We start from the raw sequence: 19,323 nt of genomic DNA on the forward strand, positions 1-19,323 counted from the left end.
TTCTCTTTGAGAAATCCGGCAGAGTACCTCAAATTTTTCTTTCATACAGAAAGGAGAGGCATCTAATTTTATAAAGATTTCAATTATATAAGGAAAGCCGTTTATTTAAAAATATTTTGGTACAGTTTTATGAATCTTTTGGCATGTGACTTGGCATAATATTGTGAATTTTATGCTCCCTAAATTTGCCAATTTATCAATGTAACTTAATTGCTGCCAAAGATACATATAAGGTATTTTTATATGGACAACCAAAAAGATTGCCATTCTGAGCATGAACAAACCTTAGTTCCACTTCAACAAGAACTAAAAGAAGATGTGAATTTTGTCAGTTCTGCAAAGTGAGTCAGGAATGGGCTGCTTGAAGGTCAACCGAGAGACAGACTCTTTGGAGGAATGTTTGGTCTTCCATGAAGAAAGTCTGTCAGCTTGCTGGGAGAGGCATGCTCTCTCAAGGACACCAGGAGTCATGGTCAACGTGAAGAACATTTAAGCACCCATGGAAACAGGCAGCTAGTTCCAGTAACTGCAACCAGGACACAGTGAGAGAGGCCCATGTGACTTCCCTTCAGGAGCTGGACAGGAATTAAAATGGAAGATCAATGGGAGGGACGTTTGGATGCTCTTCAGGAGAAACGTGACAGCCATACTAAGGGCCGGGAACAGCAAAAGAGGTGGTTATTTTCAAATGGGATCCCCCAATCAAGATGCTAAGACATCTAATGTTGGTCTGAAATTTGCTCATATCTTTGAGCAAGAAATGGCAAGATATATACAAAGGCACAAGCTGTTTTAAAAGGACATTCACATTAGAGAAAACACACCATGGTGCTAAAAGATTATGAACAGAAAATCCAGAAATCCAAGAAATTTAAACTATAATGTTGTAGCTGACAATAATACAGTTCAAGCCGGTGTTGTGAAAGGCTTAATCAGAATGCATCATGATGTCACCAATCTCCTAGGACATCTGCCTTTTGCAGTGAGAGTTTGTTCATCAATCACCCACAGAGATGTTTAAAATCACAGGTGTGGGTTGGAGACTAAGCATTTTTCCACTAAGCAGCCTCTAGCAGGATTAGCACAGCTGGGATTTACAAAATATGTCCCAGAGAATAAGACAGCATGGGAAGAATATAAAGAATTGTTGGAGAGAATGTTTACAACCCCTAAATTAACTGGTTGTTTTATCGAGCTGTATCTCATGATGAGTTTTTGGAACAACACAGAGCAGAGTTAGTTGAGACGTGAGGTCCTTGGAGGAGGCAGGGTGACAGGGCCAAGAAACCCACAAAGAAAGGCAATATAGATATTTCTTTCTTGAGTCCATGTAGAAAAGAGGAGTGAAGAGAAGTCAGAGCAATTCTGAAGGTAAGAGTTTTGAAGAAACTCAACCAAGCTCAGGCAGTAGAACCATCCTGAGAAGCAACAATGCAGGTACTAAATTTAAGAAGGCAGTTCCCTGTCAGGGTTTCAAGTAGAGGCCCCAAGGTCTTGCTCTAAGGACGAATTAGTATTTGTATTTTTATTCGTATTTTTATTTGGAGGTATTATTATTTTGTGATTAGTAGACATGCAAAAGATTGAAGACCAGTTTGTCGGCTTAAAGTAATCTCGCTCATGATGCTGTCTTTCTTAGTCAATCATTAGTTCTTGATTGGTGTAATTGGTAACCTCTCATCTCAAATCCTGAGGAGATGAAGGAACAAACACACTTGAGTAGTGGATGCACTAGTTAATAGCATTTGTATTTATATACAAAAGAAGGAAATAAAAGGTATTACAGGAGTCAGAGGGAAACTCAGAGAATAATGCAACCGTGTAATCTAATATTTTCCCACATGATGCAGACCTCAGAACTCTATCTTGCTTTTTGAAATCATTTGTAAAAATCAAGATGTAAGTTGAAAATGCTTTTGGAGAAAATACTGATCTATTCTTAATAGATATTAAATCATATCGCAAATACAACAATCTTGCTAACGAATGTCCATCACACAAAGTGACATCAGGAACGAGTTTATTTGGATGACTTTAAGGAAAGGAATTTCACAGTAAATTATGTCAAAGCAAGGTCTCTAGGATAAGAGTCTGAATTATATTGTTATCTCAGGATTAGCCAATAATTAGTCAATGATAATTTCTCTAGTATGATAATTATCTTTTTAAAGGCAAATGGCAACATTAAATTAAACTAAAGGCAACATTTCATTAAATGCATTTCATCACTGATATTCACAATATAGACTTAAAAAGTATTTTGCCTCCTTAAATTCACAAATGAATCTGATGTTAGAAAATCTGAGATCATGTACACTGGGTGAAGACACGTAACGAGAAAGGAAAATATTGGTCCAGCTTTTTATTCAGCTCAGGTGTTACTGTACCACAAGGGCTGACTTATCACATTAACCTCAGGAAGGAAATCTGTTTGTTTTTCTAAACTTTGGTCTGAAAATTAAACAGAATTTCAAACTTTTGTCTCTTGACCCCAACTGACCAATGAACAAGGGGACACAGAACCACATCCTAAAAAAAAAAAAAAGTCACAAGCTCTGTAATGTGTTTACTTAAGAAAGCACTGCTCAGATGAAGCATCTGTTTCTTAATGAGGTCATGTTTTTATTTTGCCTAATTTTCCAGCTGGGATTATTGAGGTGTAAGAAGATCTTGCCAGGGGTTGAAGAGTGAGCCAACAACTCACATGGGATCAGAATCCAGAATCCTTGAAGAAGAGATTCGGGAGCTCTAATAATTGGATTATACACGTCTATTCAAATGCAAATCTTTATATAGAAGTGATAAAATTCCCAAAGTCCCGTTTCAAAACATTAAACATACATGGTAAGTACATGTTGTATCAATTATTTAATTTGGAAGGAAGAAAACTCAATTTTTTCACCTTATAGCAAGCTGTGTCCATCTCCTTTTGAATCAAATTCAGGTTTACCTCCTGAAAAATGAACACTAACAGACCATTATAGGAAAGCAGCAAAACCCTGGCTTTAGAGCCAGGTGAATTGGGTTCAGATCTGACCCTTGTTGTATACTAGTTGTTGGCCTCAGACAGGTCTGGAAACTTCTTAAAATCACTTGTATCTCTGTGTGTCAGTTTTTACTTACTTGATAAATTTTGATATTACTAGACACTTCTGATTTAGGAGAGAAGGGGGAAATTGACTACTCATTAGAGGAAAAAAAAAATCACGCATTACGTTTGTGATGTATTTACTTTTTATGCGACCTTCAACTTGGATTTCCACTCCTGTGACGGACAATCTCTAGGCCTCCCCAAGAGGAAGGGAAATTGGGATAGGATTTTAAAAAATACAGAACTGACACTAAACACTCAATCTCTCATTGCTGCTGGACATATTAGTATAGACCCATTCCCACCCTTCATCTGGGGGCTGAGAAAGACACAGTGTGGTCTTGCTCCAGGCTGGACAGAAAAAAAAAAAAAAAAAAAGGCTCAGTTCATGTTGATTAAAGCTGTAGGTTTGGGGGGTAAATACCAAGTTTAATCCAGTTTTCTTTCACTTCACATCTCACAGTCAGTCTTGACATCTGATTCTGGGAATTGGCTTCGGTCTACGGTATTTCTAGGGCCTCTGCAGCTTTTCAAAACCCAGCCTTGTTTAATCTAATCATCCATGGGAGCTCAGTCACACGCAGATCAGCACAACCAGAGAACTCCGTCTAACCACAGCAAAACATGGGCAGCCATGCTGTTGCCTCAGCCACTTCCTCAGCCTCCAGCTGAATGTTTGGCTCTGACTTTTTTTAAAAAAGATTTTATGTATTTATTTTAGAGAAAGAGAAAACACAAGTGAGAGAGCAAGTAGCGGGGGTGGTGGCTTAAGGGGGGAAGGGGCAGAAGGCAAGAGAGAAGCAGACTTCCCACTGAGCGGGGAGTGCAATATAGGTCTCCATCTCCGGACCCTGAGATCATGACCTTGAGCCAAAGTCACTTAACTGACTGAGCCACCCAGGCGCCCTTGGCTTTGATTTTCTAAGTTGACTGACTTTGGCTTAGGAAACATTTGGCGTCTTTCATGGTGGAGAGATTCACTTAGCACATTTTATAACGAACTACTATAAAGCCAAGCTTCAGCAAGTTCACAAATTATGGATTTCATTAGCCTAAATAAAATCAGATTGTTCCCCCTAGCATATTAGAAGCTGGCACAACATCAATAAAATTATTATTCTGAAGAACCATGTGGGCAGCAGGTGAAATCTTTAGTCTTACAAGCCAATAATAAAAGTTTGACAAGTTAAAAATATAAACTCAAAATGTAAACTTACATTCATTTGAAAACTTTCTACAGTTCACACTTGGGTTGTAAAATGGCCATAACCACATTCTTGCCTCCAGTCAAGGCACAGGGGTGGGGACTGTGTTCTTGATGCTTTAAAGCAACTTTTTAAATTGTCCTGATGATTTAAGTTAATGTTTACATATACATAAGAGCCATGAGGAAGACAAATTATTACTGCCTCTGTAGAGTCTATCCATATCAAAATCTGTTTTCCAGAAGCCTGTGCTGGCATCATTTGATGATATAACTCCAGAGTCCAGCTTTTTAATAATTTTTAATTTTTTTAAGATTTTATTTATTTATTTGACAGAGAAAGAGAGCAAGCATAAGCAGGGGGAGTGACAGGGGGAGAAGCAGACTCCCCGTTGAGAAGGGAGACAACATGGGTCTCAATCCTGGGACCCTGATGACCTGAGCCGAAAGCAGATGCTTAACCGACTGAGCCACCGAGGCACCTCATCTTTTTAAAGAAACAATTAGCAGGAAAAGAGATGTATCCACATTAACATGTGATCCAGGAAGAGTCACTTTTCAGAATTGTTCATTGAAACCATCCTGACTTTTACATGATGGGTAGAAAAGGTGTAAGATAGGTATTTCAGACTTGCCGCTATTTATCTTCCATGTTCATTTCCAAGTTAGGACATTTTTCAGGGAGAGGGCATAAAAGGCCAAAGGAAAATTTTGATTCAGATAGAACGACTTTGTATTTTCAACCACTATCTGCTTGAGGAAGCAGCGGTAGAGCATTGCATGAGAAACTGTAAGTCGATTGATGAAAGCCTTATTCTTTTTTTTTTTTTAAGCTTTTTATTTTATTTGTTTATTTGCCAGAGAGAGACACAGTAAGAGAAGGAACACAAGCAGGGAGAGTGGGTAAAGGAGAAAAAGGCTTCCTGCTGAGCAGGAGCCCGATGTAGGGCTTGATCCCAGGACTCCAAGACCATGACCTGAGCTGAAGGCAGATACTCAATGACTGAGCCACCAAGATATCTCATTAAAGCCTTAATCTTAACCAAATATATCCTTCTGCTCCGTATAGGAGAAATAAAGTAGAAAAATTACGGGAATAGTCTGGAAACTTTCTCCATTGCTTATGCTTTGAGCGCAGTCATGTATTTACACTGGGTACACGACGCGGATTGCGCATTTGGGAATGGGCTCAAGAAGATTCAAAGCACTTGGGCAAAACGGAAGTCACTTTGTCACCATCCATGATCTGTACATATAACCTCCCAATCTGGAAAGTGTTTACATATACATAAGTGTCTAATAAAAGGGGAGGGAGGAAATGACATAAGAATGGAGTGGAAGGGCAAGGGGGAAAGACGTGAGCATGGTTAGCTCAGACCCATATTTTCACGCAACGATCTAAAAATCAAGCACTGGGAACAGATCTGCCAGCAGCGTTACCAAAGATCACACTGGCTGCGGAGGCAAGACTGTAATTACAGACAGATGATTAGGAAATATTTTGTGAGGTTATCATCTCTAATTTCTTTAAGGCTTGTACTTTGTAACACATGCTCACCATATTTAGGCAAAAAGTGAAATTAAAGAATAATAAAGCAATTAGAAAATAGAGCAAATGAAAGCCAGATCCCCTTATGAAAGGGAAATTAAGTCCATAGCCCTCCTCCCCAGATCTTAAATTTCTCCGATTTGGCTATATGTAATGCAGAAAGACAAATTAAATAGGCAGTGTTTGACTGAAGGACGGATCATAGAGAATTCTAAAGAAGGAAACAGAGCCGGCTCAACCAAGACATTAAAGGGAAGCCAGGGCATAGTCATGCAGCAAAGATTCAGGTTTGATTTTTCACATAGAAGCCTACATTTCAGGGCACCTGGGTGGCTCAGTGGGTTAAGCCTCTGCCTTCGGCTCAGGTCATGATCCCAGGATTCTAGGATCAAGCCCCACATCGGGCTCTCTGCTCAGTAGGGAGCCTGGTTCCTCCTCTCTCTCTCCCTGTCTGCCTCTCTGCCTACTTATAATCTCGGTCTGTCAAATAAATAAATAAATGAATCTTTAAAAAAAATAAAAAAGAAGCCTACATTTCTCCTTCACCATTCCCTTGTAAAACTGTATCCAATCTTGCACTGTTAAGAAAAATTCTTACCGTACATGTACAGTTTTAATAAAACATTTGTTCTCATAAGCACCTGTCTTCCTACCTCTCACACTTTCAGGTCGGCCGGTGTCCACCCTTGGTTTAGGAATTTAGGAGGGCCAGGAAAGGTAATGCTGGAAGGTTCTACATTCCAGCCCAGTTGCCTTGAGAGTCAGTGCAGCCCCAAAGAAGTTGCATTTACTGCCACGGTGATACTCTTACAGAGAAACCTCCCCAATGCTATCAACCTGTGAGAGTGGTTCACTGCAGGACTGAAGGAAGAAACAGCCCTTCCCTCAAGAACTCCGTAATCCCTTCCTGAGAAGATCAGGATTTAGGGCTCGTAATCTTATGGACAGATGATGATCAGGGTGTTGCTTCCCCAGTCCAAAATGAACCAGCCTTTGCCTACCAAGGGATTGAGAACAGTTTCTTTTGGAAGTTCCATCACTCTGAATAATGGTGACTGATTACTGCTTTTGAAATCATCCCTGCCCAAATCCTCTTAAGGATTTGGTCCAATTCTTCTTAGCTTCCACTGTACATTCTGAATGTTGCTTTGGGCAGCTTTTGTGTTTCTCCCACTGCCCCCCCCCCCCCCCCCCCCCCGTGCACTGATAGAGATAGGTAAGAAATACTGATCAAAGATCTATATTCGGCTGGTTATTATCAGTTTAATAGGTACGAATGAGAGATAGGTGAAAACATACTCCCAGGGGCCAGAAGCTCAGTTGGCGTACGTGTTTTTAAAAGTTTTTCGGATATACCGGGTCTTCTAGAGAAGCACACCAGAGAGTCACACCTTATTGTTCGCCTGCCTTACATACAAGAGATGGAGACTGAGGATGTGAATCTCTTGCATGAGACAAAACAGAGACCCCTGAGGCAGAGAAGGGACTCCATCTTGAAGCTAAAGAAGTCTAATTAATAACGTGTAAATTATTATCAGTGATGCCGTTGGATGGTTATTCATGTTAAAGGTTTATGTTTTTGTGTCTTTTTTTTTTCTCCTTAGAGGGTAAGAAGAGTGTCAGTTAAGAAAATTAAGGTCACAATTAATACTTAGGAATTGAAATTTAACTACTGATTTCTATTTTCACTGCTGTAATATATTGACTTATACAATGACATCTTTGCTTTGAAGTTACTTTAACTTTCCAAAGAAAACATAGCAGCTAGAAATCTACCCCTTGTGAAATGTTCTCTGCCTACTACTAGGAATGTGAAAAAGAAGCTTTAGTTTCTCTTTAAAAATTATGGTTTTAGGTTAAAAGTTAAATCCGTTTAATAAAAATACAGCAAAAAAAAGTATCAAACCATACTTTCCTCCCAAAAGGATGATGCTAAAGGTGATACACACTTTTAAAGCGAAACGAACTAGTTAACTAAAAAGCAAAAACAGAAGTGTACGTGGGTGTAAATAACAGCTGGTATCTGTAACCTACCCAATCTGGTCCCTGAAATAATCCCATGAAATCGGCACCCTTGTTCCTGTATTTCAGATATGAAAAAAAGTTTCAAGAGTTTAAATAATAAGACCAATAATAAGACTGATAGAAAGTACTCTAGCAAGAATTGAGCCCAGATGTGTCTGATTCCAACATCTAATTCTAAAGTACTGAACTACTCATATACCTAGGAACCCGGGTCATCACCTGGAAAACACATATCCTAACTGGCGGGATATTTTTCAACAATGAGCCTGGTCCGAAAATTCTAATTTTAAGATTTAGGTGTGTTTCTTATGACACACAAATCGGGTGACATATGAAGACAAACCCTGTTGATTGCCGGTCTTGGTTTCTCTGTCTTTGCTATTAAAAAGGAGATAGGACTGTTTATCGTGAGCTATTGTTCCCCTTTGACAGGAGCTCTGATCACTCACAATGGAATAAACATGACAAATTTCTGTGCAAACTGATTAGCCCTGGATGAGTCGGTAGAGCCTCAGTAGCTTTTAAGAGGGGGCATTCCTGCATACCATAATCAACTGTGACAAATTCCATCTAAGAGTCATTGCCGGAAGCTTAAGAAGACAGGAGCAGTAGCAAATTTCTCTTAAACTCTTCAATGACACTGTCAAAAAGGAAACGTCTCCTGGGTGCCTGATTGGCCATCCTCCTCCTTAACTAGTTAACCCTGAGAGTGCAAATATCAACAAATGCAATCCCCAACAGAGCGTCTGAACCTGGAGAAATCTGGGATTAATTGCCAAGTATTTGGGTTCCTGTTGCAGCTGTTTCGCGTGTTTGATTTGGCGAGGGAAGGGAAAAGGCGCTGCATACCAATTTCGTGAGCCACGGTGAATGCCGCATGGAGGCCATCATCTTCAATCACAGCACAGCTGCGCTCCGGAGAACATATGGTCCCGACGTCTGCCATTCCCAGGGTGTCACATGAATGATGCCCACATAAATCCTGCCCCGGAGAAAGAAAGAAATCATTAAAATCAATTGCCATCCAGAAGGAGCCACCTTGTAGAGCCTCTTGCTCACTCCAGACAGCAAGAGTGGATATGTTTATGGTATCACCTGTTCAGCTCTGGAAATGTTCCAATGACAAACGAACGGCATTAGTTCTTCCCAGCTTCTCTGGGCCCCAGAGGCACAGAAGGATGATGGGACTCAATTACATTTAAAAAGATGTCCTAAGATTGTGCTTTGTCCCTTACAACAGCCGCGGTAGCTTTCCCAAAGCTCTGGAGCATATATTCAGGCCCATTTGTCTGGGATCACTTTCACATAGAGTCAGGCTTACTAAAGCCCTACTCTTCAGGCTTAAATTCATGCTAAATTTATCAGAAGACTGGCCTAATAATTTATCTTCTATCACTGGGGCAAACTGCAACCACCTATTTGTGACAAAACGTCAGTGTGTCCGTAATTCAAATGGGAAACTAAATTGTAATCCAAGAGCATAATTCCTCGGAAGAGCATCTCCTGATTTCCAAATGGAGGTGGGTTGTGTCTCCAAAAATGTATACAGTCGTACTCATAGCATTTCATGTAGATTGAAGATGTAGATTTCATGTAGATTTCTCAATCTGATCAATCTTCAGAAAATGTATGTAATATATTGTTTTTATACAAGTGAGTGTGTGCATTTTTTTCCTAGTGAGAAGCTGTATAGCTCTTAAGAGATTCTCAAAGGAAAACATGATCATACCCCCTTAAAATGATCATTAAAAATGATCAATTTGATTGAAAGAGACATCAGAAGACAACTTTAAGAGAAAATATAAACCAAAATTGTTGACATGATAGATCTGTAATAAGCTTTCATTTAAATGCTATTTGAGCTTTAAAAGATATTAGAACTTCTAGTGCTTGACTACTGTTTTCAATGAAAATTAATTAACATCATGTACATTTACATCCACAAGAGCAAGACAATATCCTAGTAAGCCATGAGTGAATAATCATAGAAGGAAAGGATTTTTTTTTAAATCAACTATTATGAAAGATGACTATTTACCAATTGCAATAATAAGTATTGTTTCTATTACAGCTACCATGTTTGCATCCCCAACTATCATCACGTCTGGCTTATGCTACAAACTCGACCAACATTTGCTTAATTGAGGTGAATTGTGACATACAGTCAGATGCAATGCAGAGCTCACACACTTTGATATGCAACACGCTAGCAAGATCTCAACAGATTCCTGGAAGTCAGTGTAAGATATTATTACTACATAACCAAAGTCACCTACTCAATGTCAATATACTCTTCTAAATCTTCCCTATGTTCCTGCACACAAATCCAGCCAAGGTAAAGAATATCTAAAAGATATACCCTATTATCTTCTTTTTAGTACATTTTCAGGTCCTTATTGTGTTCCATATATTATGAGATCCCAGCTGTGATGAATTACATTGCTGTCACCATATTATTATAGCTTCAGACAGTGGAAATTTAGACCAAGTAGGCTTGGTGAATCAAGTCCCCAAACCAGCGATAGCCTCCCCAACTTTCCTGTGTATCCTCATATGTCATCCCGTGGGATCTCAAATTACAGCTGTTGAGAACAAATTAGTAGTTTTTAAAATTGAAATTGGAATACACTTTTGCATAATAATCAGTCTTTGAGATAATAATATAGTACAATACATTTTTAATCCTGTTTTTCTCCAATCATTTTGGTAACGTTAAGACGACAGACTTAGTTGTCATTGCTAGACACCATGGGTTATTTCTGCACACATTTTAAAAAAAATAAGACTTATGTTCATTTTTACAAATTGAAGTTCATTATATCTAGATAATAAAATGCAAGAATCGTTTTCCCTTCTTATTCCACATGTCAAGAACAAGCTCAGATGAAGAGCCACAGCGAATGGAAACGGCCCTCGTCAATAGAGTTTAAACTGGATTCTTCATATCTCTCTTTGCTGTAGCAATTGCTCGTTAGAAGCTATCAACTCTCCTTGTTATCCTTGAATTGCATTAAGTGCATTTGGCCCTTTGCCATAGAAATGGGTGCCTCTGACAAAATTATCAACAGAAACAATTTTTTTTTTTTTAAACCACATTGATTAAACCTCTTGATGACACGGCCATACTCTATATATTTTTGTAACTATAATTATGTAAACTAGTAACCTCTCAATCTCATTCACACAATTTCAAACCTTGATACCCCCTTACGGTTTTATTTCCAAGACTGGCAATGAATGCCTGTGTTTTTTTGCTATCCAATGTTCATTGCAATGTATTAAACCTCAGCTTGTGCATCAAATTTATTAAGAATACAGCACATCACACTGATGTCTATTTACTGGTGGAGATTTATAACAACATTTTCAGTTGCAAACCTTATTTGAAGTTTGTAGGATTTTTTTTTTTTTTTTTTTTATTCAGAACAGGAGTAAGGATACTAAAGGGGCAATAGCATCTCTCTATTTATCTATCTATCCATCTACCATCCATCCATCCATCTTATGGATATGGAGGCAGGGAATACTGGAAAAATGTGAATCACATACACTGTCCCCCTAAAAGGTAATTAAATTACAAGTGCTGACCAGAGTTTTTCTGCTTGGTCAGTTTAGATCTGAAGGTAAGCTACCTCTTTGTTATGCTAAAGGTGGTTCTTTTCATACAAGAGCAATTTCTTAACACTATGGTGTAGATAGCAATGCAAAGAAAGATTTAGTGAAATGAAAGGGTTGCTAAAGTATGCGGAGGCTTACTAGGTGGGCTTGTGATGTTGGCCAGGAAATACTACTGGAACATTGTTTGCAACTCAAAAATACAGCAGAGGTGGTCAGCAAGACCAATGAAGACTTGACAAGAACATCTCTGACATGGTGGCCTTTCACCAGGTGTGGCCATTTAGAGGACTAAGAATATGTCAATATCTTTGATTCATTCTGGAATTTAGAAGGCCTCGTAGCATCCTTTGGATGGAGAAGGGGGCAGGGGCAGGGATCCAGTGAAGTATGCTACCTTGAGAAGCAGATGTCCAGAAGATAGTACAATTTAACAAATCCCAATGGTTGGTACTAGGTTGGGAAAATGGACCAAACAGACATGAGAATGCACAAAGTGGAATGAGTAAGAGAAGCTACAGCATTTCTAGCCTTGACTGGGAGGCTGGTCTTTCAAGCAGCATAAACATGCTGAGGGAAAGAGCCAAAAGAAACACAAGGGGAGAAAAGCAGATGTCATCTTAATTGCAGCAAATGGAAGCCCAAATTAACCAAGAATACTTATACAATGAAATCTGGAGTTAAATAATAGCAACTTCTTTTTCTATAGATATTATGATCTTGTAAGCATGGTAAAGCATGGAGCTCAAGAGAAGGACACAGAAGAGGGTTTAACTAGCTTTAGATGTCTGTCTCTCGTCTTAATTCCTATGAAGAGGGATTAGTAATAGAGTTAATCTGGTGTGGTACATATTTAAGTTACATGTATTATACAAACATAGAGTGGCTCAGTTGGTTAAGCATCTGCCTTCTGCCCAGGTCATGATCCTGGAGTCCCGGGACTGAGCCACGGACTCGGCTCCCTGCTCAGCTGGCAGTCTACTTCTTCCCCCGCCCCTCACTCTGCTCCTGCTCTCTCTCTCTCTCTCTCTCTCTCTGTCTCAAATAAGTAAATAAAATCTTTTTAAAAAATTGGGATTGCATAAAAATATTAAAGACAAACAAAAAGTACATACATTTACATGCCATAATTTACATTTATACTGTGCATCCAATTCTTGAGGTGACATCTGTCTTTTGGGCTACCTACACAGCAACCCCCAATAGTAGAGGTTTTGATTTAGACCTCAAGAGAAACTACATTAATTGGGCCTGGTAGTTAGTCTGACTATTATAAGGACCCATGTTACACAATCTCTATCGCTTATGGGTACAACTAGGTAATATCAAACATAGAGAGCCCAACTGGATTAGGGACCAAGGGGTCCAGATTCACTTATCCCTAACACAATTACCATGTGCCCACAACCTGCTGACACTGTGATAAATAAATATGATCTGATCTTGACCTTAAGACACATCACGGTCTAGTGAGCAGAACAGACATGCCAAGAGGAAAGCAGATTATGACATGCGATGATGAACAGATTTTTGAGGGGATGCAGAAGGGAACTGACATGCTCTCCTGGAGTGAATCAATAAAAGTGTCTCACAAGAGTAACTAGATATTGAGGGAGGAACAGAAGTCTGACAGTCTTAAAGGAAGGGTATCCTAGGGAGGAAAGACTGGTCAATACATCAGGGGATGGTAAAAGGCAGGCTCTATTTGGCGAAATGACAGGACGTATGTCATGACTGGAGAATTGGGTGGAAGCCAATCAGGGGAAGCTGGAGAGACAGTCTGGGCCCAGAGATCCAACATGGGACATTTTGTCTATAAATGTGAAGGAAGACGAAAGGAAGAGGGAAGCAGCAAGTTTTGGACTGCGGGGCGGAGATGCTTGGAAGAGTCATTTTGGAGAATGGGAATGGAAGCTGATTAAACACAGTGAATACAAAGTAGATCACTTTTGTTTTGTTTTGTTTTGTTTTGTTTTTAAAGTAGATCACTTTTCAATTCTAATGCTATTAGTAAGACTCCTTACCTAAGATGTTTATATACTTTGAGACAAAGTCCCTTCATCATTAACATAAGGAATTTGGACCAGGTGTTCTCTACATCTTTCTAGTTCTCCCTGTGTTGGTATTAAATGAAAACACTCCAATTTACAGGTGGAGAAATAAGAGCTCAGGGCTTGCAAAGCTCCAAAGTTGCAAACTTGAGACTGCTGAAGTCAAAATTCAAACCTACAGCTTAACATCCCAATTCCTGAACCACCTTCACTAGGTTACTGGTAAATCATCACGCATGTTTTTCTGGACATTACTGTTATCTTTTACATTTATAATCTGTGCCTGGTAAGTAAATTCTTTTCCTGTGACAAATACCACGGCATGGTCTTTCTATCTATGGTATATTCCTTAAGACTCAATTTAGAAGCCTACTGAATTTACAAAATGTGCTGAGAAAGATATTCCAAAGAAGAAGAAGATGGAGTGTTGGGTACGAAACCTGGACATCTTTTCTTTGTCCTTCTCTCTCTCTCCTGCCACATCTGATGTGTAAGTCCTGATTCCATCTACCAAATGCTTCAGGTAACTGCCTACTCCTTCTAGTTTCCTTCCATTCTTCCTTCCTGCCTGCACTGTCATCTGGGGCTTCTAAGTGGTCCCTTTGTCTCCTGTAACATCCCTGCCTGTATGCTGCAGTCAGTTACCTTCTAGAGCCCAGATCTGATTAGGCTGCACCATGCAGTCCACCTTCCACAACACAACCCAGGCTTCCTGTCAGCCTCCACTGCACTGTTATTACCCCTCTTGTCCACAGTTTCCTACATATCTTATCAATTCTTCGGTGCCAAACCTTAGCCCAAACATTCCTTTTGCTAGAAAGGCTTAATGAACTTGCATTCACCTCATTTTAAAATTTCTTGATTTGGCCCCTGCTTCTTAATTTCTAAGGCCAATGCTTTAATTTTGGTTATCTCAAGGCTCCTCCTGCAGGTTACTGAAATCGCCTGCAAAAGGCTCCCCCTGGGCTGAGTTCAACTACTCATGTTGGAAGGCTCATACCGGAACATACTTCTGGTCACTGCTGTTTCCTTTCCATAGATTCCCACTGGATTTAATTTACAATTTAAACTCTTAAATGTGGCGCTCTGGACTGACTTGCATCTCCCTCCCCAAACCCAAATTTATATATTAAAATCTTAATCCCCAGTGTGACTGTATTTGGAGAGAGAGCCCTTAAGAAGCTAATTAAGGTTAAATGAGATCATAAGGATGGGGTCCCAATCCAATAGAATTAGTTAATGTCCTTAAATGAAGAGAACTTGAGATCTCTCTCTCTGTCTCTCTCTCTGGACACATAATTTCTTCTCTAATCTAGTTGTTACCATCTTCTCTACACCCTGTCACCCTTCTGTTCTTATATTGTCTATCATATCCCTTCTAACCCCCTACATTTCATATGTTGCCCCTGGGCCATTGCACAAGATACTGGGCACGTCTGCAATGCTTATCTCCTCCTTATAGCTAACTCCTAGGCCTTCTTCCAAATTGAACTCAGATGGGTTAGGAAACCTTCTAATGTATTTCCAAGATATCTAATGACCACATGTACCATAAAAACGATCATGCTATATAACAATTACCCATTTCCCTGTCTGTTTCCTGGAATAGACTCTTAGGAAAGGGGTCACATTCAAATTTTCTGAATCCCTCTCTGCTTATTAGGAACACACCGACTGAATAAATTAGTTACAATATCTTGTTTAGAGAGCACTAGACAAGGCTAGCTTCTCTACCTGCCGTTTGGCAGTTATTAGTCTTAGAAGACTATCAATTTTCATGAATGACCCTAGCTGTCCAATTACGATGATAGTATGGGTGCAGATTATAGAATTAATTGTAAAATGGCTTATGATGATGGATAGTACCTAAGAAATTCTCAATAAATCTGGCTGAATCCAAATAAAATGTATCCATCCTTTGAGTTTTAACTCAATCATACATCTGTATCAAAGTCTATATAAAGATCCACAGGTAGAATTGATCACTTCTCCCCTCTCTTTTTACAGCCTTTGTTATAACTCAGGTCACATTTACCCAAGTTAGTTCCCAACACTAGAGAGATTCATGTATGCACCCGCTTCCTTTCCCCTGGTGATAAGCCCAGGTGGGTAGGGAGCAGGTATATCCCATCTTGCTGCCTTCAGCTGCATAAATGCATGCCTCACACATGGAAGGCACTTCTAGATATGCACCAAAAGTGAGAGAGAAAGACAAAGATGACATACGTCCTGTGTGTTGTGGTATATTGTCTGTAATGAACATTAGATTCCTTGGCATATTTTCCTTCCTTCCTTTCTTTCTTTCTTTCTTTCTTTCTTTCTTTCTTTCTTTCTTTCTTTCTTTCTTTCTTTCTCCATTGAGATATAATTGACTTCTTATATTAGTTTTAGGTACAACATGATGATTTGATACATGTCTATGTTGTGAAACGATTGCCACAATAGGTCTATTTAAAATCCATCGCTATGCATAGTTACATTTTGTATTTTTCTCATGATGACAGCCTTTAAGATCTATTCTCTTAGGAACTTGCAATTCACATGTGTTTTTAAAATGTCAGCTGGAGCTGTTTAATCTGCTCCCAATCTTCCCATTTCTGAGTTATTTGGATTTTTGTTGATTGGAATTGATCTATAGGCTGGGAACCCTGGACTGGAGTTCACTGCAGACTTCAAATGGGATTTGAACTCATATATGCAACTGAATTAGTCAATCCCATCAGCAAGGAAATAAGAAAAGGTACATCCATCTTCTTCTTCCTAGCTTCTGGCCTCCCCCTTCAGGGCTCCCTATTGTCACAACCTAACAAGGGGCTGGCTGGTAGAGGAGAGCACTGCAGGGCACAACAACATAAAGAGAGACAATTGCCTATTAATCGGCACAGTCATAGTTAACGAAAGTAAATGGACCTTGTATATTGCAAAGTCTGTAGCTGGTTCATTTTCAGTCCAATGCTTTTGATCCATGTGAGGTATGGGATGGGGGGACCTTAAACAATCTCTGATTTTGTCATTCACCAGGTAGGGTTTTTGTTTCTAGAGAAGAATACGTGAAATCCCAAGTGGGTTTTAAAGAACCTATTTAAATATAAAAGAGGAAGCCAGGGACAAGGAAAGGATTCTGGAAAGCAAAATTAAATCCTGGGGAGATCAGATTTCTACTGTTTGATGGCAGAAGTGGTGTGAATTCCAGCATGAGTGCTATTCCAGAATGAAAACGGCTCCTATGCCAGAGAATTGCCTGGTGCAAAGGTTCTCTAATTACAGTGCCGGGGTTCAGTGAAGTGTGCTAGTTTGATAAAAGAATTACTAGCACTATTCTGTTGACTCCTGGACACAACGTTCAAGGTGGCCTGGGCTAGTAAACAGGAGTGGAAAACATATCCTCACACATTTGCTTCAAGCCCGAAAAACAAGCAATTTAAGAGAAGACATCTGGACACAAAATTTGAACAGTGCTCAGAGCCCATCAAAACATGGATTTGATGGCTTGGCGTCTGGCTGCTAAGCAACGCACTTCTTACATTCAAAACAGAGTTGTAAAAGTTGGATCCCGGTGCCAACTGAGGGCATTTCTCATTGAAAAAAAAAATAGTCACGGACATTTTTTTTAGGTCGTAAGATATCTGATTTCTATGGTAGAAGAGCTCAGATTATTTCGGCTCTAGTTCTCTCATTTTCCATATTCTGAAGTATTAGATGGAGCTTAATTTTACATTTTGAAGTACTCTTAATGAATGCCGCAAAAGGGTCTTGTAATATTTTTCTCAGTCCCCGAATTAACAGCATTCTTTCAAATTGAAGTATGTATATTCACTATACACATGCTTTTTCAAATATTTGGTTCCCCTCAAGTTAGATGTATATACCAGAGGGCCAACCGCAAGCTAAATGAGATTTGCTTCACCAAAAGTATGCTTCTGCTTGGCAGGGAGGCCAGGGAGGGCCCATGTATAATATTTTCCATGTGCAGACTAGTTTGGAAAATGTATGTTATTATAATACTTATTAACATTAAGATAGACTGCTAATTTCTCTCTCCCTTGCTTCTATCTACTTAAAATGTTTCTGATACGTTTCAGAGCTTGGAACATAGGAATTGCTAACTTCCCAAATAAAACACAAATCCAGAAAAAGCAACAGACAGATCATTCAGAACCATGGACTAGTTTTCTTTCTTTCTTTCTTTCTTTCTTTCTTTCTTTCTTTCTTTCTTTCTTTCTGGGAAGCAGTTAGGAAAATGATGGGGCAGGAGGTAGGGAGGAATAGGGTTTTCTATTAATTTTTATTTGTCTTAAAAGTTGTGGAATGTGCATTTGTATTAAAAATTGAAACTGAACTATTAAAATGACCTAGTCTTTGGAGTAGTGTGCCTACAAAAGTATTTTTTTCCTGTCTTTAGAGAACTTCCTTCCACAAACTCTCTGAAGCCTTCTTCTTGGCAGCTTCTTGTGATGCAGCAAAGCAAGAAATCCAGACGTGGAAAATTGCTTGCAAAAAAAAAAAAAAAAAGGGGGGGGGGCTTAGAAACCAAATAAGAAAGGGCTAGTTTTTACAGGAGAACTCCACTTCATATGGAAGCCTACAAAACAAATGTTCTTCCGTGTCAAAGATTTATGTAGCGCAGAGAAATTAAAGGATGGTTTTACATCACTTAATGAGAAGGCAGATTTTCCGTGGTGCATAGCATTGTGGCTGCCAGGTTCTTCCTAAGCTGTTGCCCTCTGGCACCCTTGTTTACATGTGGTTTACATTTGTGCCCACCCCACGGACCACAAGTGTTTCTCCATTCCAAATTTATCAACACTTTTCCTTCATACCAGCGGTGCCTCAGCAAAAACAGAGAATTAGGTAGTGGAGCTGTGTGATTCCAAAACTTCCTGCAAGCCATCATCAGTGCATTTCCTATCCTAGCTGGGATGCCCCATTTCATAACAAGCTTTTGCATGATATTTCCAAATTTCGAATCCTTCAGCTACCCTGGGTGGATCCCAAACACTTAAAGAATGAGCTTTAAAAGGCAGTTTCTATCAGGCATCCGAGAGGCATGACTTAAAAGCTGCCAATCAGAGGAGAGTCATGAAGTAGACTCAGAGCTCTGATCAAGCCAGGCTCCAAAACAGCCCAGACTCTGTGTCTGAAAGTCACACTTCACATGGTGATGGAATGATTGAGCAAATAGATACTGTGTGCGCCCCAGAACTTTTGGACCTATAAAGATCACTTTCTTTCCCTTTCTGTAACCATCTTCCTTAAAAGAGGGAAATCCTGCGCAAACATTCCTTCCTCATGTCTTGACTCTTTGCCCAGATCTTTCCACACTGGGGCTTCAGAAACATATTCATCCAAATCCCAAACATGCAAGTTGGATGTGACCCTTCCCTGGAAGCTCTGCAGGGACAGGCGGTGCTTGTGGGGCATTGGAGGACTCGGGAGGGGAGTTGCTGAGGAACCTGACAGCATTAGGTTTCTGTATTTTCCCTGCCTCCCTGCACTCCTGAATTCCTTCCTTCCCAGAAACTGAAATTCCACCGGGTGGACATGTAAGAACTCCATTAAACAGCCAGATTAGGAGGGAGGGAAGAGTCTTTCCTCTGGAGAGTCTTTCCTCAACTTATGTCACAGAAGTGGTTCAATGAAGAAGGTATGGACCTTTACAAAGAAAGGGTGTGGATAAAAGTGACTACAATGGATGAACCAATAAAACCCTTCCCATTAGGTTGGACAAAGTTTATACTGAGGTTCACTGGGAAGGAGAGGCTCTCCCCCACCAAAACAAGAAAGAAGG

The 19,323-nt window shown here is 39.6% G+C and overlaps 1 protein-coding gene across 2 annotated transcripts in view; it reads right to left on the reverse strand.

Annotated features, from left to right (window-relative positions):
* Nucleotides 1-19,323, reverse strand: part of ADAMTS5 (ADAM metallopeptidase with thrombospondin type 1 motif 5) — a 48,577-nt gene that overhangs the window by 26,970 nt on the left and 2,284 nt on the right. For both annotated transcript variants that reach the window (XM_032353308.1, XM_032353298.1), the window contains exon 2: nt 8,719-8,851. In XM_032353308.1, coding sequence (XP_032209199.1) covers nt 8,719-8,851 — 133 coding nt within the window. The remainder of the gene's footprint in view (nt 1-8,718; nt 8,852-19,323) is intronic.

This window comes from Mustela erminea, chromosome 1 (genome assembly GCF_009829155.1).
Source record: "Mustela erminea isolate mMusErm1 chromosome 1, mMusErm1.Pri, whole genome shotgun sequence".
Lineage (NCBI taxonomy): Eukaryota > Metazoa > Chordata > Mammalia > Carnivora > Mustelidae > Mustela > Mustela erminea.